Below are 18,587 nucleotides of genomic sequence, written 5' to 3'. Positions count from 1 at the left end.
GCCTTATACCCAACTATTGTTTGTATCTGATTTAAAGCAATACTCCTTGCTTGCCACTTTCTCAACTTGTGGACCTAGATGCTTCAAAATAAGCCTCATTTTCCACGAACTATACTATTCACATCTTGTTTAACTGAACTCCAACACATTCACTTTTCCTGTTCTAACATGTTTGTTAAAACTGAAGGCTTTGATTTCAACACAAGATTTTACTGTTTATATTCCCTTGCCCTGAACTTGTTTATTTTTGTTACCATATACTTTATCTTTTATCAGCTGGCAAGTTGACAATATTCTTGCCACAAAACAATTCACTATTACGCAAGCAAAACACAGGGATACACACCTTTGAGCAGACCTTTTCTACAACTTTAAAAAGAAGGGGGAAAAAAGCACATCAAATACACTGCCTTTATATTAAGTATGTCAAAGATCCAAGTATATTTGAAACCCAGACAAGAAACACTAGCTAAATCAGGTCTTGGCATGATTTAGTATAAACAAAAATTTGAGATGTCCTATCCTCTGTTTATTTTTTTCTTTTCAGAAAATGGTTTGATTTGCCAATAGCATTATTATCTACAAGTCCTCAAAATCTGGATATTTACATGATTGTAAAAGGGCTCCAGTTGTTTTTGCTTTAATGCTATGATAACCATTCATGCAAAGCTAGGCTATTATATATAAAAGATGTTCTGCAAAATTTCAATTATATTTAATGAAGTTTTTAGAAGTCTTCCTCAATCCAAATTATTTAAGAGTTTATATTCTAATTTCATATTAATAAAAGAAAAGAAATAGCAATAGTTTCCAAATTAGAACAAGCGGCATACATATTTTGAAAGTACACTTTCTTTAGAATACTTTACTCTTTTATTTACTTAAGTGGATTTCACAGGAGACTAGTAGGAATCTGTCCTGTGATATAAGAAAATAAAAAAGAAGAGTAGGACTTCACTCACAGGAGGAATCAATGTTTCATAATAAACTTACTGATGCCACTAATTTGGAATTAGTAATAATTCAAAGACTGTCAAATATGTTTTAAGAGTTTTATGATGTAATGAATGTGAATGTAATGAATATGATACAATGAATGTGATGTAATGGATGTGAATAAGATTACAGGATAATATTTAAACATCTTTAGAGGACAAACATTTACATTAAAAACACTTTAATATAAACAACTGATTTGTTAATCATATAGCATAATTAACTTGAGGCAGCATCTATTGAGCAACATTTTTTGATTACTCTATGTTATCAAAATTAACTAGCTGTATATCATTGAAAAACTATTCTCTGGTATTCACTTTCAACTAATTCACATTAATTTTCACATAAATTTAATTCTATTTTTCATGTCTTTCCAACATGTAGGTGGATGAACAAGGAGGGAGGAGAGAGTAGAAAAGAGAAAAGAAAAAAAGAGCTGGGAAAAAGAAAATACAAAAGAAAAACTTCAGAGAGCTATTAAAAGAAGGAAAAAATAAAAGGAAAGACAAAAAGGAAGGAAGGAAGAAAGAAAGGAAAAGGGAGCCTGAAAACAAGCACCAAAAACAAACTACATTAAAAAAAAACAAACCTACAAATAATAACAATTATCTTTAAATCATGTCAAATAATTTTCATCAAAGTACCAGAAATGAACAACTACCTCTTCATCCAGAGATTGAGAGAGTAAAACCACCATGAATGTTCAAATGGGAAGGAAAATACTACAAAGCTGCTCAAAAGCCTGACTATTATAATTATTCTTGAATTAAGCCTCATCTAATCTCCTGCCTAGACTGGTGGCCAGAATTCTGGGAGCCAGGTAAGGGAAGAGGACTGGGTGGGGAGGAGGGAAGGATTTCTTAACATTCACTTAATCTCCCTGTTTTCAAGTTTCTCAACTCCTGATCTTTCCCAGTAAGAGATCTTTAATCTTCCCAGCCATCTGCTAGCATAGGAAAGGGCAGTTACCCAGGGTCATGAAATATGTAAAAATCTTCATAGTTTTCAACTAATCCTATTTCAGAGCATTCTTGCTCCATCCCCATACATACCATTAACACTCAGTTCCAGAGATATCTGGAGCCAGATCCTAGCCTTTTTGAAGACCTTGAAATTTAAATTATACTAATTTTTTTGGCTTTCTCCACTGCTGACTTAAGATTTGACATTTTCCTATCAGTTACCACTGTGGTATATAGTCAATCCATCTTTACCTGGAAGCCTCAGGGCACGTGTTATTGTCAAGTGTCCATGTGATACTTGGATAAAGAATATTAATCTTATACTACAGGCCACAATGAAAGTCTCGAGGAATTTTTTAAAAGTAGAAACTAAAAAGGATGCCTTCTTCAACCATAAGGCAGTCAAATTAGAAAACAGTGAAAATTTAAACATGTCAGAAAAGGTTCCAAAATTTTAAAATACTCTCCCAAACAAGAATAAAAAGTACCATGGCAGATTATTTAGAAAACAACGATGGGCTTCCCTAGCGGTGCAGTGGTTAAGAATCTGCCTGCCAATGCAAGGGACACAGGTTTGATCCCTGGCCCAGGAAGATCCCATGTGCCGTGGCAACTAAGCCCACGCGCCACAACTACTGAACCTGTGCTCTAGAGCCCACAAACCACAACTATTGACCCCACATGCCACAACTACTGAGGCCTGCACGCCTAGAGCCGGTGCTCCGCAACAAGAGAAGCCACTGCACTGAGAAGCCTGCGCACCGTAACGAAGAGTAGCCCCTGCTCTCTGCAACTACAGAAAGCCCACGCAGCAGCAACAAAGACCCAACACAGCCAATAAATAAGTAAATAGATAAATAAATTTATTTTAAAAAAAGAATGAGTGCTTCATAATATTTTAAAAAAAGAAAACAATGACAAGAAAACTAAATATCAAATATGGAATTAGAGGCAAAGTCACAAATTGAAACTCTTATTAGGAAAAAAAACTTCACAAACCTCATACAAAACTTAGAAAATTAGAAAACCAACAACAAATCTCAAGATTATTTTATATCATTGTATTATAAAGAAAGCAAATCAACAATTTATAAATAGAAAAAATAGCAATAAATTCTAAAAACTACACTAAAAAACAAAAGTACTTAAAAACACATATACAGGATAGCACCGAAAACTATGAGGGTGAGACAAAAATTAACCACACTCTGGCTGCAGAATTTATAAGTTTTAATATAACTGGAGTGCGGATAATTTTTGACTCACCTTCATATATTCAATATCCTGCGATAAACCATAATGGAAAAGAATATGAAAAAGAATGTATATATGTATAATTGAATCACTTTGCTGTACAGTAGAAATTAACACATTGTAAATCAACTATTCTTCAACAAATTTTTAAAAAACATATACAGAAGAATGTATAGAATGTAAGAATTCTTAGGCTATGCATATAAAAATACTTAGGGGTGAAGTGCTATGACATCTGCAACTTAATTTTAAGTGGTTCAGAAAATATAAAAGAATATCTACTATTTTCTCTAAGCAAACTACTTATACTATTTTTTCTAGGCAAATGAAACAAAATTTGTGTGAATTCTGTGAATCTAGGTGATGAGTATGTAGGTGTTCGTTATACTATTCTTTCAACTTTTCCATTCATTTAAAATTTTCCAAAATAAAAAACTGAGGAAAAAGATATATAGACACTGAGGGTATTTACAAATAAGAGCTTCAGCTCTTTCAAGTAAGAACTTAACTAAGCTTTTTTTTATATATATATTTTATTTATTTATTTATTTTATTTATTGGCTGTGTTGGGTCTTCATTGCTGCGCGTAGGCTTTCTCCAGTTGCAGACAGTGGGGGCTACTCTTCATTGCAGTGAGCAGGCTTCTTACAGTGGTGGCTTCTCTTGTCGCAGAGCACAGGCTCTAGGCACATGGGCTTCAGCAGTTGCGGCACGTCGGCTCAGCAGCTGTGGCTCGCGGGCTCTAGAGCACAGGCTCAGTAGTTGTGGCTCATGGGCTTAGTTGCTCTGAGGCATGTGGCATCTTCCCAGACCAGGGCTCGAACCCATGTCCCCTGCATTGGCAGGTAGATTCTTAACCACTGCGCCACCAAGGAAGCCCTAACTAAGCTTTATTAAGCAATAAATTCCAAGAAAACTTGTAATGTTTCAATATTTTCTTACCTAAAATGTTATGAATGTGATTTAATTTCTCTTTAGATTTTCTTTTCTAAACTGCTATGAACCCAAGGAGTCCCCAATGCTGCAAGATAAAATGAAGATAAATTATCAAGATTCCTGATTTTATAGTGTTTCAGAAAATATTACAGTGAAAAGTCATTTTTAAAAGCCTGTATGTACATGTATACTTGAAAAGAATTACTCTGAAATGAAAAATTAAAACAGAAAACGTTGACTGAAAATATAGCAGGTCCTTACTAAACATTCTTTTGAGCTAAAAACTTTTTATAAAGTGTGGAAAATCCCACTAAGTTGCTGTGCTGACACCAAAGCACTTATAAAGGGGCCAAAACTACAAAAAATGATCTGAAACCAAGTAGATTTTATAGTACACTGCACCCTTTAAAAGGTCCATTGTGCATTATAACACAAATCTAAGTTTTTATCCTCAAACTTTATCTAACGTTATTAATCCCAGAAGGTTTCTAGGTTAGAGCTGGTTTGAAAATCAAAGTCTAAAATCCATAAAAACTACAGTAACTATTCCTATATATGTGAGATTCTACTGAACTGGATTCAGACATAAAAGTCAGCTACTTGCTACTTGAAAACATATATACAGAAACATGGGTCAGATTTTATAAGCTCTTTTAGAAGTGTACATAATAGGCTATGAGAGTCATAATTTATTATGGTATGAAATACTATGTGATACGTTAAATACATCAAATAGGCACATTCCAGATTTTCCTTTAAACTACAGTTCATGTCCTTTCTTTGTGATAAATTCTCCCTACTGCAAGTCCTAATGTGCCATATTTTACAGCTCTAGAATGTTTTTCCTAGTGAAAAGTTCTCTCTTGATCTCTACCACTCTCAGCAAATGAAACCTACCTACAACACTATCACATTTGATTTTAAAACGTGAAGCAGTCAATATTAACAAAAGTGAAAAAAGGAAGAGAGAAAATTTAGGTTTTGACAAATATAATGATATTATGTGTGCCTCTGTAAAATGGGAAAGTCAACATTAATAGAAAATTAGAAAGAACTTTTACCTTATAATAAAGGACAAGTTAAGAAAACCAGTTAACAATGGGACTAGCTTACAATTACACTTACAAGTGATCTGGAAAAGTAGGCTGGAGGCCAAGATTCTTTAATCAAACAGCAATCTATCAGTGAGAAAAAACAAAGCATGTTTCTGAGAGCCTCATAGCTAACATAAAATGGATTTGTGGTATGTTATAAAATACTAACAGACACCCTTTGAAAACTACTCCAAAGTCTTTATTCTGGCAGGTTTATGTTATAATATCTGGTCACTAATTTTTCTGTGTAATGTCAAAATATACACCTAAGCATCCCTATAATGAATAGAGGGCAAGAGTCCTAATTCTGACTCTCATTTCGTGAAATCCCAGGAATTAAAATTTTCACTTTTGATATTACTTATAAGGATTATTTGAAAAGTTTAGTATAAGTTAAATTTTTATAAAATATTGATTCACTATATATAATAAATATTTTTTGGAGGGTGTTTAGGCTATAACATTTCTGGAAGGACAAAATAAAACCATTAAGAGTCTCATAAGAAAACAACTGCAGAGAGAAGGGGTTTAGAGTTTCCTTATACATTTTTGTAAACTGTTTGAATTTAACCAAGTGAATAAATTAATTTGAAAATTTTTAAATGTCAACAGGTTTATCTGGGCAGCAGAATTGTGACTATATATTGTTTCCTAAATATTAAACTCAGATTAATCATTTTTAAATTATCTAATTACTACCTGAAATTAAACTGTTACTTAGAATATATACACTGGACAAGTACATATTACGTCTCAATTTCATTTTTCCAGAATCTGCCTTAGTTTCATTTCTGTTTTGTGGAAAGAGCCATAATTTAAATTTTTTAAAAAGTTAAGGTCCAGTTGAAGAATGTGTTTTTTCTCCCCTGTAAATCTTTACTTTTACTTTATGCTTTAAGATGTCTCACTTGAACCTAATCACTTAGCAACTTACTTTATCCCAACCAACTTATTCTTCACGCCAAGGGAGAAAATAAATGGTGACTGCATAATAGCAATATAAGAGATTGAAAAATAAAATAGTCTGTTCTGTTAACATGATGTTCAATATACCATCTGAATGACATATTCATTGATATGAGTATTTTATGATGGTGCATATAGATATAACCACTTTCATGAATATGTAAACTATAAGTACAAATGGTTGGAAAGATTAAGAAAGAAACTAATTTATCTGCAAGTAATGTGGACAAATGTTAGATACTGGCTGGCTATAAGAGTATTAGTAAAGTTCTGATATACAAAGACAGTAGTGGCAAAGTTCTAATACCCAAGATGCTAATCGTCAAGTCAAATAATTAAGAAATATCATTCAACTGACTGTATTTATCACTTTGACACAGAAGAAAAACCAGTTTAAACTACTCAAGATCAATTTCACATTACAGCAATATCAGAACTGGATGCTGAAGCAATGTGGAAATACAAAATTATAACAAGGGACATCTAGATGATTTAACTAAAATAAGATAGTCTCTCCTGTACAGGCAAATAGAAACACAAAATTAATACATTTCGCGCTCCCTCAAAATATCTTTCCAGGTTAAGAGTCAGCAAAACTTTTCTCTAAAGATCCAGACAGTAAATATTTTAGGCTTTGTAGGCCACATATGATCTCTGCAAATTCTTTGTTTTGCTTGATTTTTACAACCATTTAAAAGTGTAAAGACCATTCTTAGGTTACAAGTTGTAAAAACAACAACAACAACAACAAAAAACAAAATCAGGCCACAACTAGATTTCGCCCCTGGGCTCTACATAGTTTGTGGACCCTGCTCTGGATAGCCCCCTTTTATCTATAATGAGGTGAACCTAAAATGGGCATGTAATGCCATCAGTGCCCTTTCATCTGCACACACATTCTAAATCCAATCCATGTATCATACAGGTGGCAACAACAACAACAAAGCAACAAAAATAAACCTTCAGTATTTCCACCTACATAATACAAATAACATCACTCATGGAAATCTCAAACTTTTAAGGAAAATATATTACTTTGCTTGGAAATCTTTTAAAAAAAATCTGTTACCTCTGATAATTACAATAATAAATATTTTAATGGAATAGTTATATTGTATTAGATACAACTGTAGACAGATTTTTATTCCTTTTTAAACTTTATTATACTTGATAACTTTATAGAGGCATATTTTGCATATTATGTTATTCACCATTCTCTAATTTATAATTCAATTATTTTTTAGTAAGTTTATCAACCAACATCATAAATCAGTTTTAAAACTGATAATCCTTGATGCACATTTACTGTTAATGCCTGTTTCCTTCCACCCCCTCACCCCAGGCAACCACTAATCTACTGTTTGTCTTTACAGTTTCACCCTTTTTCTGGACATTTCTTATAAATGTGCCTTCTGCTTTCTTTCACTGAGCATAACGTTTTTGCAGTTCATCCACGTCATAGTGTGTATCCATAGTTTGTTCTTCCTTATTACTAAGCAGTATTCCAAGGGATATGTTGCACATTCTTAAAGTGTCAATTTATTAAGTTTTGACATATATATACAGTCATAAAACCATCACCAGTCAGAATAACAAACATGTCAATCATCCCCCAAATTCCTTGTGTTCCTTTGTAATCTCTCCTTTCCACCCCATCCAAGCCAAACTGTCCCCATGGCAACTACTGGTCTACTTTCTGTCACAATACATTACTTTGCATTTGCCAGAATTTTACATAAATGGAATCACACAGTATGTACTTTTTTTTGTCTGGCTTCTTTCACTTGGTATAATTTTTAAAACCTTAATTAATGTTAAAGGATGCATCAATCATTTCTTTTTATTACTGTATTAAAGAATAATCAATTGTATAGATAATAACAAAGCTTATTTATGTGTTCACCTGTCAGTGGACACGTGAAATGTTTCTGGGTTTTGGCTTGGGTTTTGGCTATTACAAATAAATCTGATATAAGCATGTTTTCATTTCTCCTAAGTAAATATCTAAATGTGAAGTGCTGGGATCATATGGGTGTTAAACTTCTTAATCTACCAAACTGTTTGCCAAAGAGGTTGCAACATTTTACATTCCCACAGCAGCATATGAGCATTCCAGTTCCTCCACAACTTCACCAACGTTGGTATGAATAGTCTTTTAAATTTTAGACATTCCAATAGATGTGTAATGATATCTCATTGTGATTTTAATTTGTATTTCCTTAACAACAATAATAATGTTGAGTACCTTTCAGTGTGTTTGTCATTTGTCTGCCATGTGTTTGTCACACCTCGGTGAAGTGTGTTCAAATCTTTGATTTTTAAAACTGGATTGTTTTATTGTTGAATTTAAAGAGTTCTTCATATATTGTGGATTTATCAGACAGATGATTTGCAAATATTTTATCCCAATCTGTAATTTAACTTTTCATTCTCTTAACAATATCTTTTAAAGAGAGAAAGCTTTTAATTTTTAAGAAGTACAACTTATCAATTTGTTCTTTTGTGGATCATGCTTTTAGTATCATATCTAAGAAATTACTCTCTAACCCAGCTTTGTCTTCTAGAAGTTTTACATGTAAGCTTTACATGTAAGTCTTTGATACATTTTGAGGTAATTATATATGGTATGAAGTATGGATCAAAGTTCAATTTTATCACATATAGATATCTAATTGTTCCAGTGCCATTTGGTGAAAAGACTATTGTTTCGCAATTAAAAGTGCTTTTGCCTCTTGTTTTAAATCAGTTGTCCATAAGTGTTTTGCCCCCTTTTTTTGGACTCTCTATTCTATTACACTGATTGTTTTTGTCTCTTTTGACATCAACATGACATTGTCTTAATTATTGTAGCCTTATAAATCTTGAAATCAGATAGACCTCCAACTTTGTTCTTTGTTAAAGTTGTTTTGGCTAGTCTAGATTCCTTTGTATTTCCACATGAATTTTAGAATCATGTCAATTCTACAAAAAAACCTTAATGGGATTTTGACTGAGAATGTACTGAGTCTATATATTACTTTGGGAACAACTGACACCTTAACAACATTAAGTTTACTGATCCATGAACATGATTCATCTCATCATTTATTTAGATTTTCTTTACCTGATTTCTCTCAACTACGTTTTGAAGTTTCCAGTGTATAAATTTTTCACATCTTTTGTCAGATTTATCCCTAAGTATTTCATATTTTTTAATACTACTATACATGGCATTCCTTAGTTTTAAGTTTTAATTTCTATATGTTCATTGCTGTTATATAGAAGCAAACTGATTTCTGTATATTGATCTGGTTATCCTGCAACTTACTTAACTCACTTCCTTGTTCTAGTAGCTAGATCATGTCATCTTGAGAAAAATGAGTTTTACTTCTTCCCTTTTAATCTAGATGCCTCTTTTTTTTTTTTTTTGCCTGACTACACTACTTAGAATCCCTAGATTAAGGTTGAACAGAAGTGGTGAGAGTGGATCTCCTTATCTTGTTCCTGATCTTAGGAGGAGAGCATTCAGCCTTTCATCAGTAAGTATGATATCAGCTGTTGGTTTTTCTTAGATGCCCTGTATCAGGCTGAAGACATTAATTTCTACTCCTAGTTAGTTGAGACTTTTTAATCAGGAATAAGTGTTGGATTCTGTCAAATGCTCTGTATCTACTGAGATGATCACACGGCTTTTGATTTTTAGTTTGTTAATGTGGTGAATTATGATGATTGATTGCTGAATGTTAAACTAAACCTGCACTCCTAGGATAAGCCCTACTTGGTCATGATACGCTATTCTTTTTATACATTGCTGGATTCTGTTTGCTAAAGTTTAGTTTATAATTTTAATATCTACATTTATGAATGATGCTGGACTGTCATATCCTTTGTCTGGTTTTGGTATCAAGGTAATGCTGATTGCTTTAGGTGGGAAAGTAAATCAGGTCCTTGTTACTCCATCTTAGTCAGAAGTAGAATTCTGTTTAATAGTTAATAGTCAACATCATTTTACATATAGGGAAAATGGGGAATGGGGGAAAACTGACACTCAGAGAGCCAGGTGACACAGTTCTAATCTAGAATTAGGATTTGAATCCACACATATGAATCTAAAACCCATTCTCTTAACCTCCTACTATACTATAGTATTTAAGTAGTTTTCCAAAGATTCTCTTTAAGCACACTGATTAATTTCTTTTTCACTAAGAAAAAGCATTGTATCTCTAAAAGATCCAGGTAGTCTGGTCTGGGGCCCACGTCTTAATCACTATGGTATTTGTTAAAAAGAATGAATGAGATGCCATGGTTTCTTATATACTGAGTTAGGATCTGTATAAACTATTAACTACTCAATATACTGAAAACATTACTTAAGAAAACATTACTTAAGAAAAAAGATACATCCAGGAAGAAAGACTCTTATAAAGATACTTTACAGACCCAAAAAGTCCAACCAAAACAGTCACAATAGCAGCTATCATTCTAAAATTTTATTTAATTTTCAAAACCATACTGTGAAATACATACTACTACATAAATTTTATAGATGAGGAAATCTGAGACACAACAACATCAAGAAACTTGTTTGGGAGGAGGGGCAATATAAGAGTAAGGGGTTAAGAGGTACAAACTATTATGTATAAAATAAGCTACAGGGCTTCCTAGGTGGCGCAGTGGTTGAGAATCCGCCTGTCAATGCAGGGGACACGGGTTCGAACCCTGCTCCAGGAAGATCCCACATGCTGTGGAGCAACTAAGCCCATGCGCCACAACTTTTGAGCCTGTGCTTTAGAGCCCGTGAGCCACAACTATTGAGCCCATGTGCTGCAACTATTGAAGCCCACACGCCTAGAGCCTGTGCTCCACAACAAGAGAAGCCACGGCAATGAGCAGCCCACGCACCACAACGAAGAGTAGCCTCCACTCACTGCAACTAAAAAGAAAGCCCGTGCACAGCAAAAAAGACCCAACACACCCAATAAAATAAATAAATAAATAAATAAATAAGCTACAAGGATATACTGTACAACATGGGGAATATAGACAATATTTTATAATAACTATAAATGGACCATAACCTTTAAAAATTGTAAGTCACTATATTGTACACCTGTAACTTATATAATATTGTTCATCAACCATACATCAATTAAAAAAAATTAAAAAAAAAAAGAAACTTGTCTAAAATCTGCCATCCCTTAAGTAGCAGAACAGCTATTCAAATCCAAGTCTCCTAAGCTCCAGAAGAGTCTCTTAAAATTTGTATTTGGTTTTCTGTTTGTGTTACACATTACAAAGTTGTCATCCCTGAGAAACCAAGATGCACTGCCAAGGGCCTTTTGGGAACAAGGAAATTCCAACATTAGATTTAAGGAGAGCTCAATGCCAAATGACTTAGAGCTAAGCTATGATGACAAAAAAGGCAATAAGGGGTTTCCCAATCCCTGACTGCATTAAATTTGCTTTGCCCCCTTTCTAAAGTAAGTTTTTCTTCCATAAAACTAGGTAAGCTCCTTTTGTATGTTTCTGACGATCTACAGTAGGCACAGCTCAATAAGCTTGGACTACTAGCCATTGGCTATAAAGCAGAACTGCTCTCAGGAGTAGGATGGGAGGAGGAATAATAGCTCTTCAAATAACTTCAGTCATGAGGCAAGACAGTATAGGCTAAAGAGCCTCGACTCTTGAGGAGACTCCCAAGGTTCAAATACCTAGTATGCCTCATACTAGCTGTGAGACATCAGAAAAATTATTTAACCTCTTTGGGCTTCCATCCCTTCATCTATAAAATAGGGATGATAATTTACTTCTCATAGGGTTCAGGATTAAAAGACAGAATATATGAAAAGTGGTTAGAATAGTGCCTGGCACTTCGTAGGCACTATTTAAATATGGCTAACAATATTACTATTATTCCTATAGTTACTGCACAGGAAAAAATTGCATACATTAAACAGGCACATTAGAAATTCTGTATTAAGAAATATTAGCAAAAAACTTGATCTTTTAAAACACAGTCCTATAAAAATCTGATTTATCTATATTAGTGTCCCAAAAATGGCTTTGGAAATTAATTCCCAGCATCTTCCGGAAGGGGGCAAACAGTTTTTAAAACACAAGCAGCACTAATCAAAAACAATTCATTAAAATAAAGCAAATTACTCAATTCCGTTAAAGTAGTATTAAATACCTACTATGGACTTAGCATTATGCAATATTCTATAAGGTATATATAAGATCTAGACCCAACTCCCAAAATGCTTAAAATATTAGAAGGCAAAAGTAACACAAAATAGACAATTTAAGGCAAAGTACAAGTAGATGTCAGGGAGTGGCACATAACTCTAGAAAAGAAGGAATTCTAGAGCACTAGTAAAATTTATGAATTCAACCCATAAAAAAGTTATCTATGTTTATATTTAGCGCCACTACTAATGCTAGTGACAAGGACAAGTTCACAGGACTAGTATGTTATAAAGCATTAATAAATCACTTAAGCAAAAAAGAAAAGGGGTTACCGAATAATTTTCACTACAACTTACTGTTGCTATTTTGGTCTTCAGAAAGTTCTCCCTTTCTTCATCTACCTTAATTTCATGTCCAGTTTTAAATAATTCAAGCATTTTGGGGATATCCCGGCCAATGGAATCTGGTTAGAAAAACAGAAAATCCAGTTATCACTACATCTAAACAAGTAGCAAAAATTAATGAATACGAGAAACATTCAACCCAAGCTAAGATATAAAAAATGATTTCTTATATACTTGATATATAAACATTCTTAAACGTAAAAAAAAAAATAAAAAAATAAAAAATGATTTCTGTGGGGAAAGCGAGGAGGGTTGGGGGGGGATGAACTGGGAGATTGGGATTGCCATATATACATACATAAGGAAAAAAATACCAAATTGTACACTCAAAAAAAAAATGATTTGTGGCAGAGAGACTTTAGGGTGGCCCACTTCCTGGTGTTCATGCCCTTGTGTGATCTCCTTCTCTTGCGTGTGAATGAAAACCTGCAAGACACTTCTAAGCAAGAGACAGGATGATTATGCATACCTGATCACATTACTTAAACCTCAGTGTCTATCTTGGAGGAATCTCTCTTCCTACTGCCTTTAAAGAAACAAGCTACAACGTTGTGAGGTGGTATATGGAGAGAGTCATGGGTCAAGAAACTGAGACCCTCAGTCCAGAAACCTGCAAGGAATTGGTCTGTGCCAAAAAGCCATATGAATCTGGAAGCACACTTTCCCCAGTCAAGTCTCAAATAAAACCACAGCCCCGGCTGACACCTTGATTGGAGCTTTATGAGACTCTTAAGCAGAGAACCTCGCTTAGCTGTATACACATTCGTGACACACAGAAGCTGAGATAGCAAATGTATGTTGTTTTAAGCCACTAAATTTGTGATACTGTTGTACAGTAATAAATAACTAATAAGTATATACAATGATGATGCTTATACTTTAGAAACACTGATGACAAATTAAAATAAAACCTATAAAATAACCTATGATAAAAACTGACAGTGGAGTCTTGAAATCTTCGGAGAACTTTTACTTACTTTTCTATGAAATTCGTCTGACCTGCCTTACCATAAAGAAATGAAGGAACTAGAAGAGTAGCAAGATCTAGCAGTAGAAATATCTCAGTGAGTGATATAATCTGAAGGCAGCTCATTACTGCACAAATGGTTACAGAAGCTGGCATGAAGAAAGAGTTAAGAATTGAAACTTTATTGGATTCTAACGTCACTTTGTCCTCCATTAGGGTGGGAAAAAAAGATGCAATTGAATAAAGAAAGGAGAAAAAAAGGAATCAAGGTAAAAACTAAGAATTTTCAAAGGACCATGCCTGAGATTCCAAACATAAACTATACCTTCCTAATCTTTGATCATTAACATTTTAACTCAAATTCAACACATAAAAATACATTTTTTTTTTTAGTTTTACTTTAAACTTTTTTAAAAATCAATTTATTGACTTATTGGCTGCATTGGGTCTTTACTTATCTGCTACGTGTGGGCTTTTTCTAGTTGTGGCGAGTGGGCACTACTCTTCACTGCAGTGCGTCGGCTTTTCATTGCGGTGGCTTTTCTTGCTGTGGAGCATGAGCTCTAGGTACACAGACTTCAGTAGCTGTGGCACGTGGGCTCAGTAGTTCTGGGCTCTAGAGCACAGGCTCAGTAGTTGTGGCGCATGGGCTTAGCTGCTCCGTGGCATGTGGCATCTTTCCGGACCAGGGATCAAACCTGTGTCCCCTGCATTAGCAGGTGAATTCTTAACCACTATGCCACCAGGGAAGTATCTGAACTTTTTTTAAATTTATTTTTTATTGAAGTACAGTTGAATTACAATGTTGTGTTAATTACTGCTACACAGCAAAGTGACTCAGTTATACATATATATATTCTTTTCCATATTCTTTTCCATTATGGCTTATCACAATACATTGACTTCCTTGTGCTGTACAGTAGGACTTTGTTATTAATCCATTCTATATACATCACTTTGCATCTGCTAATCCCAAACTTCCAATCCAACCCTCTCCCACCCCTAGCCCCCTTGCCAACCACCAGTCTATTCTCTATGTCCCTGATTCCATTTCTGTTTCATAGATGGGTTCACTTGTGTCAAATTTTAGATTCCACATATAAGTAGTATCATATGGTATCTGTCTTTCTCTTTCTGACTTACTTCACTTAGTATGATAATCTCTAGTTGCATACATACTTCTAATATTCCACAATACCATAACTTAACCTGAAAATTTTTCAATCTTATACAAAGAAAGTGTGATTTATTTGAAGGGTAAGAAATACAATAAGGAACATCCCACTAGAGATACACCACTTCTCACTGTGTCTCAAGTAACTTTTCCCATGATAAATCAATATGAAAATCTCACTATATACAACTACTATTCAAAACAGTACAGAGCTTCCTCAAAAAACTAAAAACAGAATTACCATATGATCCAGCAATCCCACTCCTGGGCATATATCTAAAGAAAACTACAATTCAAAAAGATACATGAACCCCTATGTTTATAACAGCACTGTTCACAAGAGCCAAGACATGGAAAGAACTAAATGTCCACCAACAGATGAATGGATAAAGAAGACATGGTACATATATACAATGGAATACTACTCAGCCATGAAAAAGAAAGAAATAATGCCACTTGCAGCAACGTGGATGCAACTAGAGATTATCATACCAAGTGAAATAAGTCAGAAAGAGAAAGACAAATACCATATGATATCACTTATCACGGAATTTAAAACATGACACGAAACTATCTACAAAACAAAAAGACTCACAGACATAGAGAATAGACTTGTGGTTGCCAAGGGGGAGGAGGGATGGAATGGGAATTTAGGGTTAGCAGATGCAAACTATTATATATAGAAATGGATAAACAACAAGGTCCTACTGTATAGCACACAGAACTATATTCAATCTCCTGTGACAAATCATAATGGAAAAGAACATAAAGAATGTATATATATGTATAACTGAGTCACTTTGCTGTACAGCAGAAATTAACACAACATTATAAATCAACTATACTTCAATTAAAAAAATAAACTAAAAAAAATCTAATTTTATAGAGAGCACAGTATACCCACAGCATATATTACTTTTAAGGATCATCTGAGGAGCTGTTCAGGATGGCTCAGGAGTACGTCAGCTGTAAATGAAAGCAATTACCTACAACGAGCTTACAATCAAACTTGGAGAAAAGGGACGTGCATATGGAACAACTGCTGAAAAATATTGGGTCTTTTTTAGTATCACATTCTGATATAATTAGTACTAAACATATGATAGATAGTATAATAATAAACAATAAGTTGCTAGTAGTGATGTACAAAAAACAGGCACCTGGTTAAACCACCTATATCTCTATTTAAACATCTTTAACATGGATATATTTTTTAAAGTTATGTTTTCTTAAGAATAATGCCTTGTACATAGTGAGCACTCAAGAATTATCTGCTGACTGACCTGAATCTATACCCACAACACTGCTTTCCTTCCTGTCATATGGATAAACTGTTTGTGCTCTCATCAAAGGTCATGCCTCTTCATTTCAGCACTGGACCCCATTCCTCCTCATGTATACAGAGACATCACTCCTCTCTCTCTTCTCTACGTTGTCAGTTTCCCCTGCTTTCCCAGATCATGATCATCAGCTTACAAATTTGCTATAAAATCTTCCATCTTAAAATAAAATATTGCTTTTCAGTGGCCATCCAATACCCTCTTAAGAACGTAGGTTTTTTGTTTTTTTTAAAAAGCTGTCTATCCTTTGTCTCTGCTTCCTCTTTCCACTTTCTCTTAGATCTACTTTGATCAAGTTACATCCCTACTACTCCACTGAAAATAATCTTTTCAAGCTCACCAATGACCTTCACATTGGAAATACAACAGTAATTTCTCAGTGTTCATCTGACTTCACCTACCAACAGTAGTTCACAGAATTTATCTCCCCTTTTCCTACCATATCATGACGACTTGTCCTCTGAAACACTATTTTCCCCCTGGCTGTTCCATTCCGTTCTTGTTGGCTGAGCCACTCTCACTTAGCTGATTTCCAAAAGGTGAACTGAGGGTTGAGTCATATGACCTCTCTTTTTCTATTCATACACATCTGCCTAAGCAATCTTATCCAGACATATTGCTTTAAACGTTTATACACTGATAACTGCCAAATTTATATTTCTGGCCACAAGTTCTCTCATGATCTCCAACCACCAACTTAATATCTCCACCCAGATGCAGGTAGGTAATTAATAAGGAGTACAATATGACAAATGTTTGCTGAAAGAATGAACAAATAAATGACTTCATAATTTGGGGTCTGAAATCATGGTGCTGTTGTAATCATAATGAAGTGGGAAAGACTAGGGCTTAAGGAGGAAAAAATCTGAAATGTGGCTAATTCAAACCAAGTCATGCTTTCAGTATAAAATACACACTGAATTATGAAGACTTAGAATTAAAAAAGAAACTAAAATCTTGATATTTTTATATTGATTATATGTTGAAATAATACTTGGATATATTGAGTCAAATAAAATGCATGGTTAAATTAAAAGAAAAAAAAGGAAAGAAATAGTTCTGTATTAAAACTAAAGTGAAGGTACTGATGGAATACTGAATACTGCAGAAATAAGAAACTGGAAAAAAGTGATAGATTGGGGATAATGATGTAGATTTGAGTTTTTAAGTCGGTTCCATCCTAAAACAATCACAAATAAAACCTCCTTACTTTGACCTTATACATTCGTTTCTTTTCTCTCTCTTTCTAACCAAAACATGTTGATGTGAATTTGCATTTCCCTAATGACCAACATGTCAAGCATCATTTCATGTGCTTAATGGCCAACTGTATATTTTCTTTTATAAAGTGCCTATTCAATTCTTTTGCCCCCACTTTTTAAAAATTAGGTTAAGTCTTCTTACTGAGGTATAAATGTTCTTTATTCTGACACAAGTCCTTTGTTAGATACACGTGTGCCAAATATTTTACCCTAATCTGTAGCCTGTCTTTCCATTTTCTTAGTAGTTTCTTCCCATGAGGAATGTTTTTAATCCTCATAAAGTCCTAATTAGTAACTTTTTCTTCAATGGCGCAGCATACTTTTCTGCCCTAAGAAATCTCTGCCCAATCCAAGGCCATAAAGATTTTCTCCAAGAAAATTTTCTTATGAAATTTCATGGCTTTAGCCCTTACAATTAGGTCTATAACCCATTTTGAATTAAATTTTGTGTTTTATGTGAGAAAAGGGGTACCTTGTTATTTCAGTACCTTATACTGAAAAAACGATTATTTCTCTGTATAACCTTATTAGTACCTTTGTCAAAAAAACAGTTCACCCTTTGGTTTGGGTCCATTTCTGAACTCTCAACGCTTGACCTACATACATTTATCCTTATGCCATAACACATAGTCTTGATTATTATAGCTGTATAGTAAAGTCTTAAATCAGGTAATGCAACTTTGCTTAAAGAAACTTTGTTCTTCCTTTTTAAAACCATTTTTTCTATGCCAGGTCCTTTATCTTTCCATTTAAATACTAGAATAAGCTTGTTCATTTCTAAATAAAAAAAATTTTTTTTAAGGGTTCTGGCAGTTTGGGATTACATTAAATCTATAGAAAACTATGGGGAGAATTCCATCTTAACAATATTGTACTTCAAATCCATAGAAATGGTATATTCTTTATTTGCTTAGGTATTCCTTAAACTTTCAGCAACATTTAGTAGTTTTCTCTCAAAAGCACTTGCACATCTTTTCTTATATTTATTCATAAGTAGTTTATTCATATTTTTATGCTCTCCTGAATGGAGGTGCTTTATAAATTTCATTTTGATTGTCTATTGC

The 18,587-nt window shown here is 33.8% G+C and overlaps 1 protein-coding gene across 3 annotated transcripts in view; it reads right to left on the bottom strand.

Moving 5' to 3' along the window:
- The window catches only part of MRPL1 (mitochondrial ribosomal protein L1), a 66,350-nt gene that overhangs the window by 11,715 nt on the left and 36,048 nt on the right, over positions 1–18,587 (bottom strand). For all 3 annotated transcript variants that reach the window (XM_057727986.1, XM_057727984.1, XM_057727985.1), the window contains one exon: positions 12,733–12,839. In XM_057727986.1, coding sequence (XP_057583969.1) covers positions 12,733–12,839 — 107 coding nt within the window. The remainder of the gene's footprint in view (positions 1–12,732; positions 12,840–18,587) is intronic.

The sequence above is a fragment of the Hippopotamus amphibius genome, chromosome 3 (genome assembly GCF_030028045.1).
Source record: "Hippopotamus amphibius kiboko isolate mHipAmp2 chromosome 3, mHipAmp2.hap2, whole genome shotgun sequence".
NCBI lineage: Eukaryota > Metazoa > Chordata > Mammalia > Artiodactyla > Hippopotamidae > Hippopotamus > Hippopotamus amphibius.
Note: the sequence above shows the minus strand (reverse complement) of the source record. Positions and strands in the feature narration are given on the sequence as shown.